Here is a 15,651-nt window from a genome sequence, read left to right as displayed (position 1 = left end):
ATTAACACTGAATAACAAAATCCATAGGAAGGATGCAGAGTACCAGAAACAGATGTAATGGGTAATAAGACAGCATTATTTCTTTGCTCACCTGTTTATACCCACCCGTACTTTATAAGCTCCCTCTATAAGTTATAGTCAAAGGCTTTGTGGAAGTCTTCACTGCCTTATTGCTGCAATATAATTAAAGGAATACTAATGTTTATATAGAAATATTTCCATTTTTGTATAGGAAAGCCGCTTCCTGGCGGAGGTGGCCTAGTGTTTAGGAGATACTTGTTCTGTGGTCACAATGAGACATGGAAGCCCTAAAGCTAAAGGGATTTAACTTTACCTGGATGATATTACTGGCAACCCCAATGAGAGCATCTGAATACATTTTACGTTTTCTCACTTTGAAACGTGGGAGGGTTCAGTTCAAGTTTTTGTTTTGTAGGATTTTTTTTTTTTTTACATAAACACCGGTATTCCTTTAAAACATTATCACTCAGACCTGCGGCTTTCATTTTTTCTTTTGCATGGCCAAAGACAAAACAATTTATGAATTTTAGAGACGTATCCAACCACCACCAGCTTCAACGCTGCTTTTAAAATAGGAAGTCATAACGTATTACCCAATGCATTGGCTGAATAGATTAGATATTTCCCTAATGTCTACAAAAACAAAAATGACCCCCTCCCCCCCAACAATGAGTTAATGGTAGATGTCGCCCTGTGAATTCGCACGTACCAAGTGGAGAATCACAAGGAACTGAAGCTCAAAGGATTTACAGAACAACTTAAGAGTTAAAAGGAAACCAACAAGAATTGCGAACATATAAGGGCTTCAAAAATGACTTTAAAAATGATTCAGGTTACAATAAGTACATGTGTATTTTCATGATAAATAGAAAAGGTTTTTTTAAAAAATATTTCCTAATAATTTAAAAAAAGACAGACCCTTAATCTATTTACGCTACCGAGTATCCCAGTGTTTTCGGGACAACTAATTAACCCTTTCTCTGCCACCAGCTGCTCTGGCAGCTAAGCGATACTTCTGCATATAATGAATCCCGTCTGAAGAGTCATTTCTCCAAACTACAAAACTATATCCAAACTGCAAAAAAGTTTCTACCCCCTGCGAATATTCCATTTGAATCCACACCAGAGAAGAGAGCAGGGGGGGCCAGGACAATTTCAACCCCCCGCCCTTTATAAAAACCGCATGTGTGCACAGAAAAGGCTAAACGTTGATAAAATTTAAGTATTTTATATATATATATTTATATTTTATGGATATAAAATCTAAAAAAATGCCCTTCTCACAAATCTATCGGGGAGGGGAGACAGAATGTTAAAGGCAGATATTAAATATGGCGCGACGTTCTAATCCGGTATTTCCTCCTTCCAATTTCCTTAAATCCTTGTCCGTGTTAATGCGGAGGTGCAAGCTTTTGAAAACGCACCACAAACTTAAAGAGGGACATGGTGCCATGTTTGGGTGGGAGAGTACTGGAATTACGCGTCTCGGTTCCCAACGTCAGTGTTTAGAGCAGAAATGCCTCCTTAGCCGCATGTACGGAACGCAGTCTGCAGCTCATTATCCCGAGTACAGTATCCCTTCCTCCAAGGCTTGCATTAACCCAATCACACCAATGGTGGAAAACACAGAGGACTGGAGCAGTTTTAGGCTCTCCCTGTACTTCTGGATGCTTAACGGGGTGCAGACATTTCAGGGCTGGATCTGTCCATTAGGATATTAGCAAGGGTTTCACAAAAGGCTGGCCAAGCTTGTAGTGGGTCCGTTCTGAGCTTGAAACTGTACAGGAGGGGAGCCGTCCGTCCACTGCAAGAAAGAACAAAATTACATATTTTGCACGATATACCCAAAAACTAAGCAACTATTTACCTAAATCTGCCAACTATGTACCCTGTCGCTTCCTAGGCCTATGCTGTTTTTGTACTGAATAAATGCATTCATTAAACAGAATTAGATGCGGTCAATTAGTCGTTTCCTTATCTTCCCACGGTACCCATCCGCTGTTGTGACAAAATTCTTCTTCTTTTGTACTTCCCATTTTATTTTCCCCTGCATCTGGAAACATTTCAAACCATCGATTGCAGGTTTTGTCCGACGGTAAGAACCACCGATCTAGACAGTATTACACTCTACAAAGTCTTATATTTTAAAAAGGATCTCATTTTCTTTCTCTCAAAACTGGTAAATTCTCTCCAGCTGGTAATTACAGAAATACTGTATGGCTCTACAAACAGGATAGATGCAGCAGGTTCTGGAATCATTACAATGAACTAAGAGACCGCTTCCAAAAGCATGTGAGCGCAAAGTCAGCAACCTTGTAACTTTATGTCGCAAGCGGCTATATTTACCAAAACAGTTTGTTATTGTGCTGCGATTTCACGACCTGTGAGAAGTCCCTGACCACACACTCTAGAGCTTATGGAGGCCGGGCACAGCTTAGACTTATGCCTGAAGCACAAGAGGGTCTTTATACAATTCTATGAAATCACAAACCCGAGTTGTGTCAAATAGATTTTGTAGCATTTAAGCTAATTAGCAAAAACTTGACAAAATCAACTCAGTCCATGTGTTCATGAATGAAAAGTACCAACGCTCAGATTTTGGGTGTCTACATAGAACACTAAACAAAGAATCAAAAGGAAGGACACGTAGTTAAGTATGAGGAGAATGTCAGACACGGACCGTTATTAGATTGTGTTCAGGAAGACTGCATGCCTCGATGTGATCCTGGAGCAACTGCTGCGAGAAGTTCTGATGCATCTGGGCTGCCTCATGGGCATCAATCGTATTCCCACAGGCCTTGTTTAGATCTGCACATAAAGACGGAGCAGGTGTTTAAAAACCAAACACACACAGTATTGCAGACAAAAAGCACAATCACACCTTTGCCGACAAAAAATATAAAGGGAATACGATTGCTCAGTTGGTAGCCATTACCATTCGACTCCCTTCACATAAATAGGTCATTGACTACTTGGCTGCAACAACATCAGGCTGACAGACAGCAAGCTTCACAAGGGGAAACTTACACCATGTCAGAAACACCAAAAAATGTGTATATGAATATATATGCTGTGTGAAAAGGAAAGAGTGATACTCAGCGCTTAAAATGAAAATGCCAGATATCTTGTGTAATGACAACTTAAACAAGTAAAATACCTTGGTGCTGCAGAACCAACACACTGACCACAAGTGTGTAAAGGATGATACACAAAACATATGAATATATATGCATCAATGAGGGGGAAAGATCAGCTACCCCAGAAAATGAACGCGGTATCTTCACAAAAGGCAGTGCTTTAAAATGACAACATAGGCAGCACATGCAAAAGCTACGAAAACCGGATAGCTGGAGATCTGCTAATGAAAAAAAATGCAGAGACGGCATAAGCGGGACTAGCTTTACCTCTTAGAAGAGCAGAGGACCACAGCTGCACAGACATATCTGGAATCTTGCTGGCCAACTGCATAGCTGGGACGACCATATTGTTGCTCTCCTGATAAAAGATTAAACAAATTTGTCACCACCTTAGTGTCTTAAAAATATAAAGCAAAAAACTTTCGCAAATGGGTGATTGTCTAAATAATACTATTCGCAACCTTTTAGAGCTGTACACATGGTCTACAACTTGGAAAGCCCCTTTCATTCCCTTTGCTGCTACACAGGAGATCAGGCGGTCGAAAGGCAGCCTGGGCTCTCGCCGCCGGCAGAAGCCATCATTGCTGCCTTCCTGCAGACTAATCGTTGTGTAATGGCACCCACCGCAGGCACCTCTACACTGTTATTCAAGGAATGCCCTTCAGGTAGGTGTCACTGCTGATGCCCATTGGAAGTTCACATGAGGACAGGAGAGGCCTCGCATTGCTCCCCCTGCTGGCTGCTCAGTTATTGCAACTGGTGATGCTGTTATGCGGAAATTCTGAAATGCTTTCAATTATAGATATGTTAATATTGAAAATATAAAATACTTAATAGACAGGTGACCTGGCTGCAGGAGAAGGCAGTTTATCCACAGAAGGGGTAAACAAGACCCAAAATACAGCCAACGTCACGAAGAACGAGTCCTGGAAGTGATGGCATGGCCCCACAGAGCCGTGATCTCAACCTCAGAGCCTGCCTAAAATTACATGGCGGGAGTACAATGCACTGCAACAAGTATATGGACTTACAGGAAGACCCTGCTGAAATCATCTTACATATTATATAGCATACATGTGTCACACTTTGTTTATTCATACCCTGTGATTTCCCAGAACGTAGAAAATATGGCCTAGAAGCACCAAGGAGCAGGCCGTCAACCGGTTCAAATCCTCTGCATTAGACATTTTTAAAGTTTCACGTAAAAAACGCCTACAGGAAAAAGAACAGTGAAATCAGTTATTTCAGTTGCAAGATCTTAGTTATAACCATATCGTATGTGACCGTTCCCAAGCAGTCAGGAAATGGCTTTATTTATCTGCTTTATAGTTTCAATGCAGTCTTCTTTAATTACTCACTTTGCTTCGTTATATCTGCCTTGGAAGAAGGAAAAGAGTCCACGGATATAGAAAGCAGCTGCACGTAGACAGTGAGAACTGTATGAAGAAAAGGTATATATGATTAAGACATTAAAGCAATGTTTTCCTTTTGTTTTGACATGCTAATGCAGTCACTTTAGTCACTCCAGCCATCAAATGCATTGTAATTCATTATAGCCAAGCAGTCCTCCTCGTAAAAGCGTAGAATCCCCCCATTTGCATTTGCTACCCCAACCCAGCTGTTTTCTGTGCAGAACCTGCATGTGATATACTTACTGCCAGCTAGTTACCCACCCCCCAATAATGGAATTCGATGGTAGCCCCCCGCAAGCATGCGCAGAAGGTGTTCCCACCGATTTCAACAAATTTTCTGCCACTCTCAGCTTCATGCAGTGGCTTCCACTAAAGCCAAGTATTTTATTTAGCTTTAGTAAAGGTGTATTAAAATATTTAAAGTTACACTGCAGTGTTCCTTTAAGACAACAGATGCGCAAACACTTGAACAGGACATATGTTTAGTAATGTTCCTTATTATGGTTAATAAGTTGAAATGGCTCTTACCTGACGGGGAAATTGTGATCGGGGTTTATTCTTTCCAGTAAACTATAAAGCTGTAATAAAAAGTCAAACCAGAAAACAAGTTAAAAGTGAGAAAAAACAAATAAATATAAATATATATATAATATATAATATATATATAATATATATATATATATATAGCATACCAATATAACTAACCCATTATGATTGGATTTTATACCATAGAAGTGTCACACCCTATTAGATTCTTGGCTTATTTGCAGTAGATGTTGCTTTATTGAGAGTGACAACATACAAATTGGTATTTATTATTATTAGTCAGATTAAAAACATGTTTTTAAAAATACTATAACATTTTCTTTTTTAACCCCTTCAATCCCCTATAGACGTACTGGGACGTCCAAAAAACACCTATTAAGAAACCCCTATGGACGTCCCGGTACGTCCAGCCCTTCTTGCAGCTCCAGGGACACATCCCTGCCGCTGCACGGGAGACCAGGCTGTCGTTTGACAGACTGGACTCCCCACTGACAGCAGAAAAAAAATCCAAGTTAATTCATTTAAAAATAGTAAAAAAATAATTAAAATATAAATAATACAAAAAAAATTATAATGTGAGCTGTGATGTCATTGTGACATCACTGGCATGTTCAGGAGGTCCCTTAGAGGACCTCTAACCATTATTGTGTATAAAAAATTAAAAAAAAAATAAATATAAAAAAAAATGTAAAAATATACAATAAAAAAAATAAAATTATTATAAAACCTTACATCCCATTGCCCTAGCATAACATCTAGCCAGTATAACCCTCCTGCCCCCGTTCACAACCCCCAAACCCGTTAAGCCATAGGCATAAAAATTATACAAAAAATGTACACCTTATAGTATACTATAGTATATGGTGCTGGGAAAGTATGGAAAATCTATATAAATTAGGTATTTCTGAAATCAGGACACCTGAATTGATAAACTTGGAGGGGATTTTCCATCACTTTACCTAATTTTGTGAGGATTCAGAGGGAAAATGTAAAAAAAAAAATAAATCTTTTTTTTGTTCTAATTTTCTCTAGATTTTACTAAATTTCTCATTCTAAATTTTCAGCTAATCATCCAACTATGGTATCAAACGAAAGCTCTATCTCTCCTTGAAAAAACAATATATAGTTTACATGGGTACACTATTCACAGGAAAAGAGAATCATCGCTAAACCGACATAACGCAAAAATGGCAAAATTGCTCCGGGACTTGAGGTACCAAAAACCCCAGGGATTGAAGGGGACAAAATACAAACTGGTATTTATTATTAGTCAGATTAAAAACACTATAACTTTTTTTTTTTTTTTTTTTTTTTTTTTTTTTTTAAAGGAGTTTGGATTTGATGTTCTCAGTCAGCTGCATATTAGCCATTTCCATGTGCTCCAGCTCCGTTATCTTAGCCCACTCTAATAGACAGACACCTTGACCCCTTATCATAGCTTTAGGGTAAATCAAAGAAGGGCTCTATCACCCAGCTGGACGTTCTGGCTAAAGAAAGGATATGGAGGAACAGGCTTCACACAAGGAGAAAACAGTGTCATAATCAGGGGTAAATTAGGAAGATTAGAAACTAGGATATTTTGAATCCAGTTATCTATTATACACGGCAGCGAGCCTCTGTCGTTCATCTGTAGAAAAGGTTCATACACGCATGACGTTTATCTCACCGCAACTCACGTCCACCGAATCAACCCCTGCTTTAAACAAGGAAAATGACGATTGTGGCCAAAGCTTATTGTATATACCTAAAATAAGTCATGCCTACCTCCTGATGTCTGTTGCCTTCACGAATGTAAACGCTTGCCAGATTTGTCACTATAAACGTCCATAGCTCTTGGTGTGTGGTTAGCTGGAAAGAGGTGAAAATAGTTTGTTTTTGGATGTCCAAACAATGTAGTTTCCTGTGGATTGTTAGCATTGTGCAAACTCTCCTGTTCCATTACTGATGATTGAGAGAACGCCAATAACTATAGACTCCTTTTTTGATGTGACTTTTCCTGTTCTCAGACACTATTACCCATTCCCAGCCTATACATGATGTGCCAGGAAGCAACCACTAGAGAAAGATAAGATGTGGGCACCGCTGTACCTTTAAATTACACATAGTATGTTCATTCTGAGCACATTTTGCAGTGTGCCTGTTATTTTTGGATGCAGGATATAATTTGTACCTACAATACCAACATATGTGGCCAGTTGTCACTTTGATAAAGTAAGCTCAATAACAACTTAGAATCTGAGAGCAGATGGGAAGAACTGGGTCCATCCATACTACCTATTCCAGATGGAAAGACTCAAGCCTTATAGTAAAACATGGAGCACTGTAAAATGTGCATGGGCGCTCTCTATTCTGCACAAAAGAAATCATTTTAATACGACGCATGCCTTCAAACTCTGCAAGGGCTCATGGAGTGCAGCATGACCTCAGACCCAGTAAAAGAAACAATTGTAACAAGGAGACAGGCAGATTATAAAGAAGAAGAAAACAATTAAAGTACAGTCTAACATTAAAACAAGGTGCACGTCCAAATCCACTTGCCAAAGCACTGGGCATTGTTAAAGCCAGACGTAGGAGCAGGTACATTTCTAACACCAGCCAAATAAGATACTTACCCTGAGAGCCGTTGTGAACTGAGCCTCTGCATTATCCATGCAGTTCACAGAGATGCAGTATAAACCCTTTGGATAGAAAGAAAATAAAAAAACAAAAACAAAAACGCTGTCACCGCTTTAACTGGGATACAAACATTCAGATAGTAACAAAAAAACAGCTTCTCTCAACGTAAAGCGCTTTTAACTACTAGAGAAAATGAGCCTGGAACTTAATTTATTGGCATTTACTTTAAGACTTAAGGTTTTTTTTTGTATTCATGCTATTAATAGACCGCCTTTATGAAGGTGGCATCGTTTTCAGGCCTTACCAGTAATGTATGGAGCTGGGCAGCGTGGTTAGAAAACAATCGTGGGGACTGCTGACACAGCTGGCAGACTTGGTATATCTAGAAAAGTAAAGGAACGATGCTGGTAAAAGCTCTCGTGGCCACGGTACAGCTCGGGTACATACAAATAAAAGAGCTAACCTCTTGCAATGCTGTGGCTTTGTGCCCTGTGACCAGACGGCACATAATAATGTGCTCCAGCAAGATGACTTGGAAGGATGACAGGATCGGGCTGCTGTCCAGCACTAAACAAGAAACACAAATTACACACGAAACATACGGGATTCTGCATCCACCAGGTCAGTCGCCTATAAAATGACTAAAGCGGCCTATGTCCCAATAATCACGAGGTAGTAAGGTACTCACTCTTGAGCTTCTCCAGCTGCATGAGAGCTTTGTCTGTGTATTTCTGGGCCTTCTCCAGATACCCTGCCTGCATGGAGTGCATGACTGTTACCTGCCAGGGAGGGAGGACAAAAATATTTGTGGCTAAAGCATTTCATTTAGAGAATATCAATTAAGAGAAAAATGTACTGTTAAGGATAGGTTAGATTTGGTGCATTTAACATACTGCAAACTGGGATAAGAAAAACAAATCTAAATACTGTTATTGTGAGACAGACAACATAACTTAATGCAGAGCTTGTATCTTGGTCCAATCTTCTAGACAAAAATCACGAGTCCTTATCGTACAGTCTTGTGGTAAACAGAATAGCTGTCTTCATCAGCCAGAGGGCTTATAAAAGCTCCGTTGGCACCAACAGCTCAGTGTGGCGTTTCAGCAAGACAGTCACCTGAATTCGCATGTGACTGTCAATAATGGCAGTCTCCGGGTCTGCAGATAGTAGGCAGAAAGGTCCAAGAGCCGTGGAGCGTTCTATCACTTGCTCTAAAAGTTGCATTCAGAAGGACTTGGCAGTGGGCACAGAGGTAACCATTGCAAGACTATATTTATATAGTATTTTTTGCAAACACTGCATAACAGATATAGACATTATAGCAATGAGCAGACTAAACCATAGTTATGCCAGAGAGAAATATAATAGTAGCAGCCACACAGAAACAGGTAATAGCTTTGCATTTCAGTGAAGGAACAAGGCTGACAAAGGAATGGCCGGTCAGTCCCCTGCTAGTGAGAAAAAGCAAATGTCATCAGTTAGATGCACATTCTCACCAGGTACACGAGAACACACATGTGTTCCTTGGGCAGCCAATGGAACAGATCAGCTGGATTGCTCGGCAAAATCTCATCATCATGGAGAGTTGAAATGGTCTGGATGCACTGCTGAAGCTGCTTGAGGCATGGCTTTACACTCTTCACCTGCATCATGTACAAGAAGACATTCACATTTAACAGATCAAGTTTGTGGGTAGAGGAATAATACACATCTGACAGAAAGAAAAAAATCTAGGTGTTATTTCCCTTGCTCAAAGCTTATATTTCAAAGAAAAACATTTGTGTAGCAGAGATATAAAGGGGCAGTCACGGGAGAACTTCTAAAACCATACACACGGTTGCAGTGAAATTTTGATACAAAGCACTGTATGTTACATACAACATACCTGTCCAGCATCCAGGTAATGTGTCACTTGCAGAACCAGAAAGAACACTCGTAAGGACTCCTTCTGAATAGGGTTACCTTGCCAGTTCTCCACAATCTGCCCGCAAAGCGTAAGTAAAGGATGCACTTCTTGCAGCTTCCGCTCCATCAGCAAAAGCTAAAATAGACAGTGGTTCACATGGAAATGTTTGAGGTTACACACACACACAGACACAAGTCAGATCAAGAGCCCAGTTATTTGTACGGTCTTACAAAAAAGTAACCACTACACACATAGGGACAGCTGAAGATCTCACCCCCCCTTTTTTACAGTTTATCCCATCTTAGAGAGACCACAGAAGTCCCATCTTGATACATTACGCAATTCTGTTGTAGCATTAAAAATGAGACAGATTATGTCATCATGCAGTAGCAGGTCACCCAACAGCTTTGCATTAAGACAGATCTGCCCCGCTCAAGGCATGGAAAACACTTGCCACTTCTACCAGGCCAAAAGGACGGGGCTGGTTCACTGTAGAACCATAACCAGATCATACGGCGTGAACAGTTAACCTTTGTAATATAGAGATAGTCTACTGCCCCATGCACATGTTTCGGGACAGCACTACCTTACGTGATGCTGAGTAGGAGATGCGCCCAACCAAACACATCTGTACCAAATGTATAGAAAGAATCCTGATGAATCCATCAATACACTTGGGTGCACAAGAAAACATAATATGAATATAACATATGAATAAAGTTGACACTATTATCTTAAGCATCAACCTGCATATGATGGCTGGGGTGTACCTTTAACCAGAGACAAATAATGTTACAACATATAGCTCTTTAACGACATATGACCCACAACGCCTGGCGTACAGGAACAGTCAACCACGTTTATTAAAATGGATGTAAACTAAAACACAAAATCTATGAAACAGTCCGCCATCACACTTACCATTCCTTTGCTGAGCAGGAACAATGCTCTGAAAGACACAAAACAGAAAATGTTTTCAAAGTTGAAGTCCTATGAAAGAGGGAAAAAAACATTCTCTCCTTGAGCATTAAATACAGTGGTGTAGACAGTAGTGTGGAATAAAATATACTGTATTTTATTCCAGCCGGAGGATGCTATTGTCAGCCATGTGATGGTTTGGGTGACTATACCTGTTCAAACACCATTGTGCGATGATGATTTTATGAAAACATGAAAAAAAACCTTGCGCTATAGTTAAAACATACATGCAGCTGTGAAATATTACGCAAAGACTAGCAGAGTTTTAAATACGTAAGCAGTATATTTTTTAATATGATACTAATAATTTAAAAGGCTATAAAAATATTTCCCCATTTCAAAGAGGCGCAGTCCAAAGCCACGTGGAAGACTGGAATCTAATTACTGCATCGTGGAGGCATGACCGATGACACAGTATTTCCAGTGCTGTGAAAATGGATCTAAAATGTGTAGTAACAGCAGCACTGTTTAAAATCATCCCCTTTTCTTTCATTCAGTGACACCTTCACTAACAGTGGCACAACGAACACAGGGAATATACTGAATTACGGAACCATGGTGACCTCCACACATACCCGGGGGCACGATTTTTCTTTGAAATAGTTGAACTGAATTGCAGCTCAGTGCTCCTGCCTGTTTATAGCTCTACCATTGCATTGAATGGCAGTTGCCGTTATTCCCAAACAATGAACAGCAGGTTACGCTAAGTTTCTTATGTAACAAAGCCTCCAGCGGAAACGATCCCCTGGGAAAAGTGCATATTCTCATGAAATTTGAACACACATCTGATGAAAGAGCAGGCAGAAGTTACAGAACAAGACATTTCACTTGTAACTATCATGCCCATAGCTAGATATGGCCAGCTTCTGACATGTTACATAGAGGTATTTAGACCCTGTGCTCGTCACAAACTCACTACTGATAAACAAGACAATTAATGCAATAAAAAAGCACACGATGACCACACATTTTGATTAAATTGATTTAAACTGGATGGAAAAACCCAGAAGCTCAAATACATACAACCTATAATTCACATGGCATAAGTGGGACAGCTGTCTTCAGGGCAGAAAGTATAGAACTTATCAAGGAAGACTAAAGCAACTTGCTTGGAGGAGAGAAGAGAGACATACATAATATACAAAGGGGTTTAATATAGTACAGCGGGGAGATTTATTACAAAGGAACAGAAGTGTTACAACTAAAGGACAATCGGAAATTACAGGGTGAGAAGCCGTGAAGTAAGAAGTCTCCGTTTCCAAAGCGAGAAAGCAGGTAAGAGAATTATTAATGGCAGTTTACACATAACGCCAAAGCTCATTCATACCTTGTATATTCTGAGCCCACCACTCTTGCATATTCAGCCCCAACTCCCAGCAGGTCACATGCTGACACCAAGTCTTTCTCAAGGGTGTGCAATTGCTGCAAGACAAAAAACAGTATATACACAGGGATGGATTATAGAGCTATAAATGACAAAATAATCAAATTAAAAATGAATAAAAATATGATGGGTCACCAAAGAGAAATGTAATTTGGCCCATTAAATAACAGAGGATGGGAATACAGTTGAGAACTACATAGAGACACAAAGCATCCTGTTGCCAGTGTGGGGAGACCCCAATCACGACACTTACTGCAAGCTGGAAGAGCAGCCGGCAATGCCAGTACGGAGTCTGCTGAGAGATCTGAATAGCTTTACGGAGAAGTGGCTTCGCAGCATCCACGGAGTTCTGCAACACAACGAGGGGACAAAGATGTCACACACAAGTAAAATGATTCAACAATATCAGAATAGGTCATCGACTTAAAGGCATGCCTACCCTAGGACTTTTATGAATTACATAATTGTTTCGCTAATCCCCAGACCCAAATAATACATCTTTTAAGATTTAATGATTGGTTTTCCCTCCTTCCAAAAAAATAATATATATATATATATATATATATATATAATTATTGTTATAATTATTGTTCCAATACATTTCCTTGTTCCTAATATTTTTAGAAAATGGTAGGACTTCACCTTTCAGAAATACGAGTCAACTAATGTAAACGTTAGAATTTCCTAATTATTGGTATCTAGAACCGCATCGGCTAACGTACCTCTTGACAATACAACTCTGACAGAAGACTTGCTGCTTCAAACTTTACATCCTCAAATTGCGGTATCTGGAGACAAAGGTGTTAAGAGGCAAACTCTCCAAAGTGTCGCGATGAGAAGACTTCCTGAGCATGGAGTAAGAAGAAGAGCCTGCCACATTTCACTACAACTACATTACTAAAACGTCGTAATGCAGTCGTAGTGAATAGTATAAAATGTCCTACCAATAATATGGTAGGATGGTACACTAGCATCTTTAAGGAACGCAATACCAAGAATCCCAGGGACAGATTTTGCTAGGGTAAAACATACACGAAGATCAACCACAAGATGTGGCCTGAAGAAGAAAAATGTAGAACGCATAAAAAGGGGACAAAAATGGCACCTGAGCCTTAATCCTGCAGAGAATTAAATGCACTTGGTTCCATTTTGGAAACACTGTTCTGTCACTCCAGCTCACGATCACCGCAAGAAGGCGACAGAACAGAGACAAAGGTTCTGCCATTATTTAATTGTATGTGTGCACTTGTGATTGGCTGTAGCAGTGATCACATGCATGGAAGAGCAGGGGATCCGCTGTAGGCTGACACAAAGTGGTCAACTACAAGGGTAACCGCAGGATCACAGTGATGTGAGACCGGTTTTTACAGAAGACGTGCCAGGTACGTCATTGGTCTTCTATGGGCATCTTTGTATGAAGTACCAGGTACATCATTGGTCATGGAGGGGTTATCATTGGACATTGAAAAGGATACTTGCTGCGATATCATCCACTGAAAGAAAACAAAAAAAAAAAGGGAGGACAAAACAGTTACGTTAAACATTAGAAATATTTACATTATAATAAAACGTCATTTACTTCGAACAGAGAGCAAAATGTGTCAGTCTCAAAGAGGATAAAATACACATTCTATATAAAAGACTGGATGTCCCGGGGTTCACACATTAAATAATCCTCAGTAGGTTTGCGGTGTTACCACAAAGCAGAATTTGACACGACATTACATTTAGACGCTGGGATTAATCATTGTAAGGTATGCAACCTTCGTGTGATCAAAGAGATTTTTTCACACTATATAGACATTTCACTGTCCATTAGTGACCGGTATAGACAGCTGTCACTGACACACACACACACACTGACTGACTGACGCACACACACTTTGTGTGTGTGTGTGTGTGTGTGTAGAGAACGCTTCATGATAACAATCCTTACAACTATAACGTATGTGACCTCCATGATATGAACTGGACACCTGTGCTCTCTAAGGCATTTAACCTGAAAGGGGTATATTCACTAAATGAAGTGTTGTCAGGCAAGTTCGTCATATAGTTACGTTTTAACTCACTCATTCACTTTTGATTATGAGGGACCATCATTAACAAGAAGGACTGAGCTGGCCCTGCATAATGCATAATTCAATGAGCAAGAACTTTCACTGATACACCTAGTACAGGGCCAGGGCCAGAAGCTCTCTAGAGGACCTCCACAACGTATTATGAAGCCAGGGACCCAAAATACAACTCTCCATTTAGTGAATAGACCCCTAAAGACAACAGGGTTTTTTTTTTTATGAAGTCTGGTGATGGTTGACAAATTTCTCAATCCAAGACGTTTATTAAACTCTCGCTTCGTGATCAGAAGAAAGAAAACAAAATGATGCTGAGATCCTGTCCTACGGAGAAACTGAAAGTGTCTACTACATAAAACACTTCTCAGACACAAAAAATGGCCAGTTTCCTTACATGTGGGCACAGCTGGCAGAAACCAACCCAAGGCATGATCTCTACATGTCCAATGCACTTAAGTGGACATCTTTGCCATGGCTCCTATGTCACAGAATGGGGGGGGGGTGACATTTAGCCACTATCTGCCACCCACATACAAACCCCGAAATAGCTCACTTACTCTTATATTTAGCACAGATAACCAGAAACAGCTTTCTGCCATTTCAGGTGGTGGGTTGGATGCCACCTCACCATTTTATCGCCCTCCCCAACATTCCAGATATCTGCTCTCCATCCCTCCTTGGTGCACTTCCTCCCCTAAGTCCTCGCTTCTCTCCTCAAACTTGCTCGCAGCAATGGCGCCAACTCGCACTCTCCCCTCCCGACAGAGCCCCCTTGTCCACGGCCTTACCGCCTTCTCGAGGTGCTGCCGGGCCAGCTCGCTGTTCTTGGTGTGGTGGTAAAGCACCGAGCCCAGCTGCAGGTGAGTGCGGGCCTCGATACGCTGCGACGGTTTGAACTGGAAGACGGCCTGCAAGCAGTGCACACACAACCTGATCTTAGGCGGGCTGGAGGTACGGAAATGCTCGGCGAATCCAAGCAAGGCTAAGTACCACGACTCCGAGGCCTCAGCCTGAGGAGCAACCACTGCCGCAGCCGCCATCACTGACACCAACAACAAGGCCCCATGCCCTCCTCCCGCAACAAACCCTGCGAGACCTCCGCGCAGGGGAGCCTGGGAGTTGTAGTTCTCAGATGTGACCCAGCACAGGATTACACTGACGCACATACACTCAGGTGTGATGCGCGTTTAACCCCTTTTTCACTGAGGGTGATACTTTTTCAGGGACAGATTCTTTTGATACCATTTTAGATGTATAGTCCAACATTTAGTATGAATAATACCTTAATAATCAATTATTTTTAAATATTTTACTATGAAAATGGCCCCCAAATCAGTTCATCTGATTAGAATACCACAAAATATTTTTGTTTTTAGTTTTGGGTTTAAAAAAAAAAAAAAATTACGAGGCACAAAATGGACATTTGGGACTGTTCAGCAGCCCCAAGCTCAAAATACCCCCATAAAAGTATTCATTTTTGGAGAGCAGGCAAGCCAGGGTATTTGATTAGGGGCATTCGGACACTTTTTGTCATACCTGGGAACTTTTTGGCGCCGGGTTATTTGCATACCTGGGAACT

General features: G+C 40.6%; 1 protein-coding gene across 1 annotated transcript; it reads right to left on the bottom strand.

Annotated features, from left to right (window-relative positions):
• Nucleotides 1-720: 720 nt before the first annotated feature.
• Nucleotides 721-15,146, bottom strand: MAU2 (MAU2 sister chromatid cohesion factor). Its single transcript, XM_053465746.1, has 19 exons — nt 14,861-15,146; nt 13,476-13,493; nt 12,723-12,788; nt 12,254-12,349; nt 11,944-12,038; nt 10,560-10,587; nt 9,618-9,773; nt 9,229-9,375; nt 8,421-8,511; nt 8,196-8,299; nt 8,037-8,114; nt 7,729-7,794; nt 6,881-6,964; nt 5,099-5,148; nt 4,517-4,594; nt 4,259-4,370; nt 3,426-3,516; nt 2,702-2,829; nt 721-1,825 (listed from the first exon to the last, which is right to left on the bottom strand). The coding sequence occupies exons 1-19, from the start codon at nt 15,110-15,112 to the stop codon at nt 1,751-1,753; spliced, it is 1,815 nt and encodes a 604-aa protein (XP_053321721.1). The 5' UTR covers nt 15,113-15,146; the 3' UTR covers nt 721-1,750.
• Nucleotides 15,147-15,651: the final 505 nt, after the last annotated feature.

Source organism: Spea bombifrons, chromosome 1 (genome assembly GCF_027358695.1).
Source record: "Spea bombifrons isolate aSpeBom1 chromosome 1, aSpeBom1.2.pri, whole genome shotgun sequence".
NCBI classification, from domain to species: Eukaryota; Metazoa; Chordata; class Amphibia; order Anura; family Pelobatidae; genus Spea; species Spea bombifrons.
The sequence above is the reverse complement of the archived record's forward strand: the minus strand, read 5'-3'. Positions and strand labels throughout refer to the sequence as shown.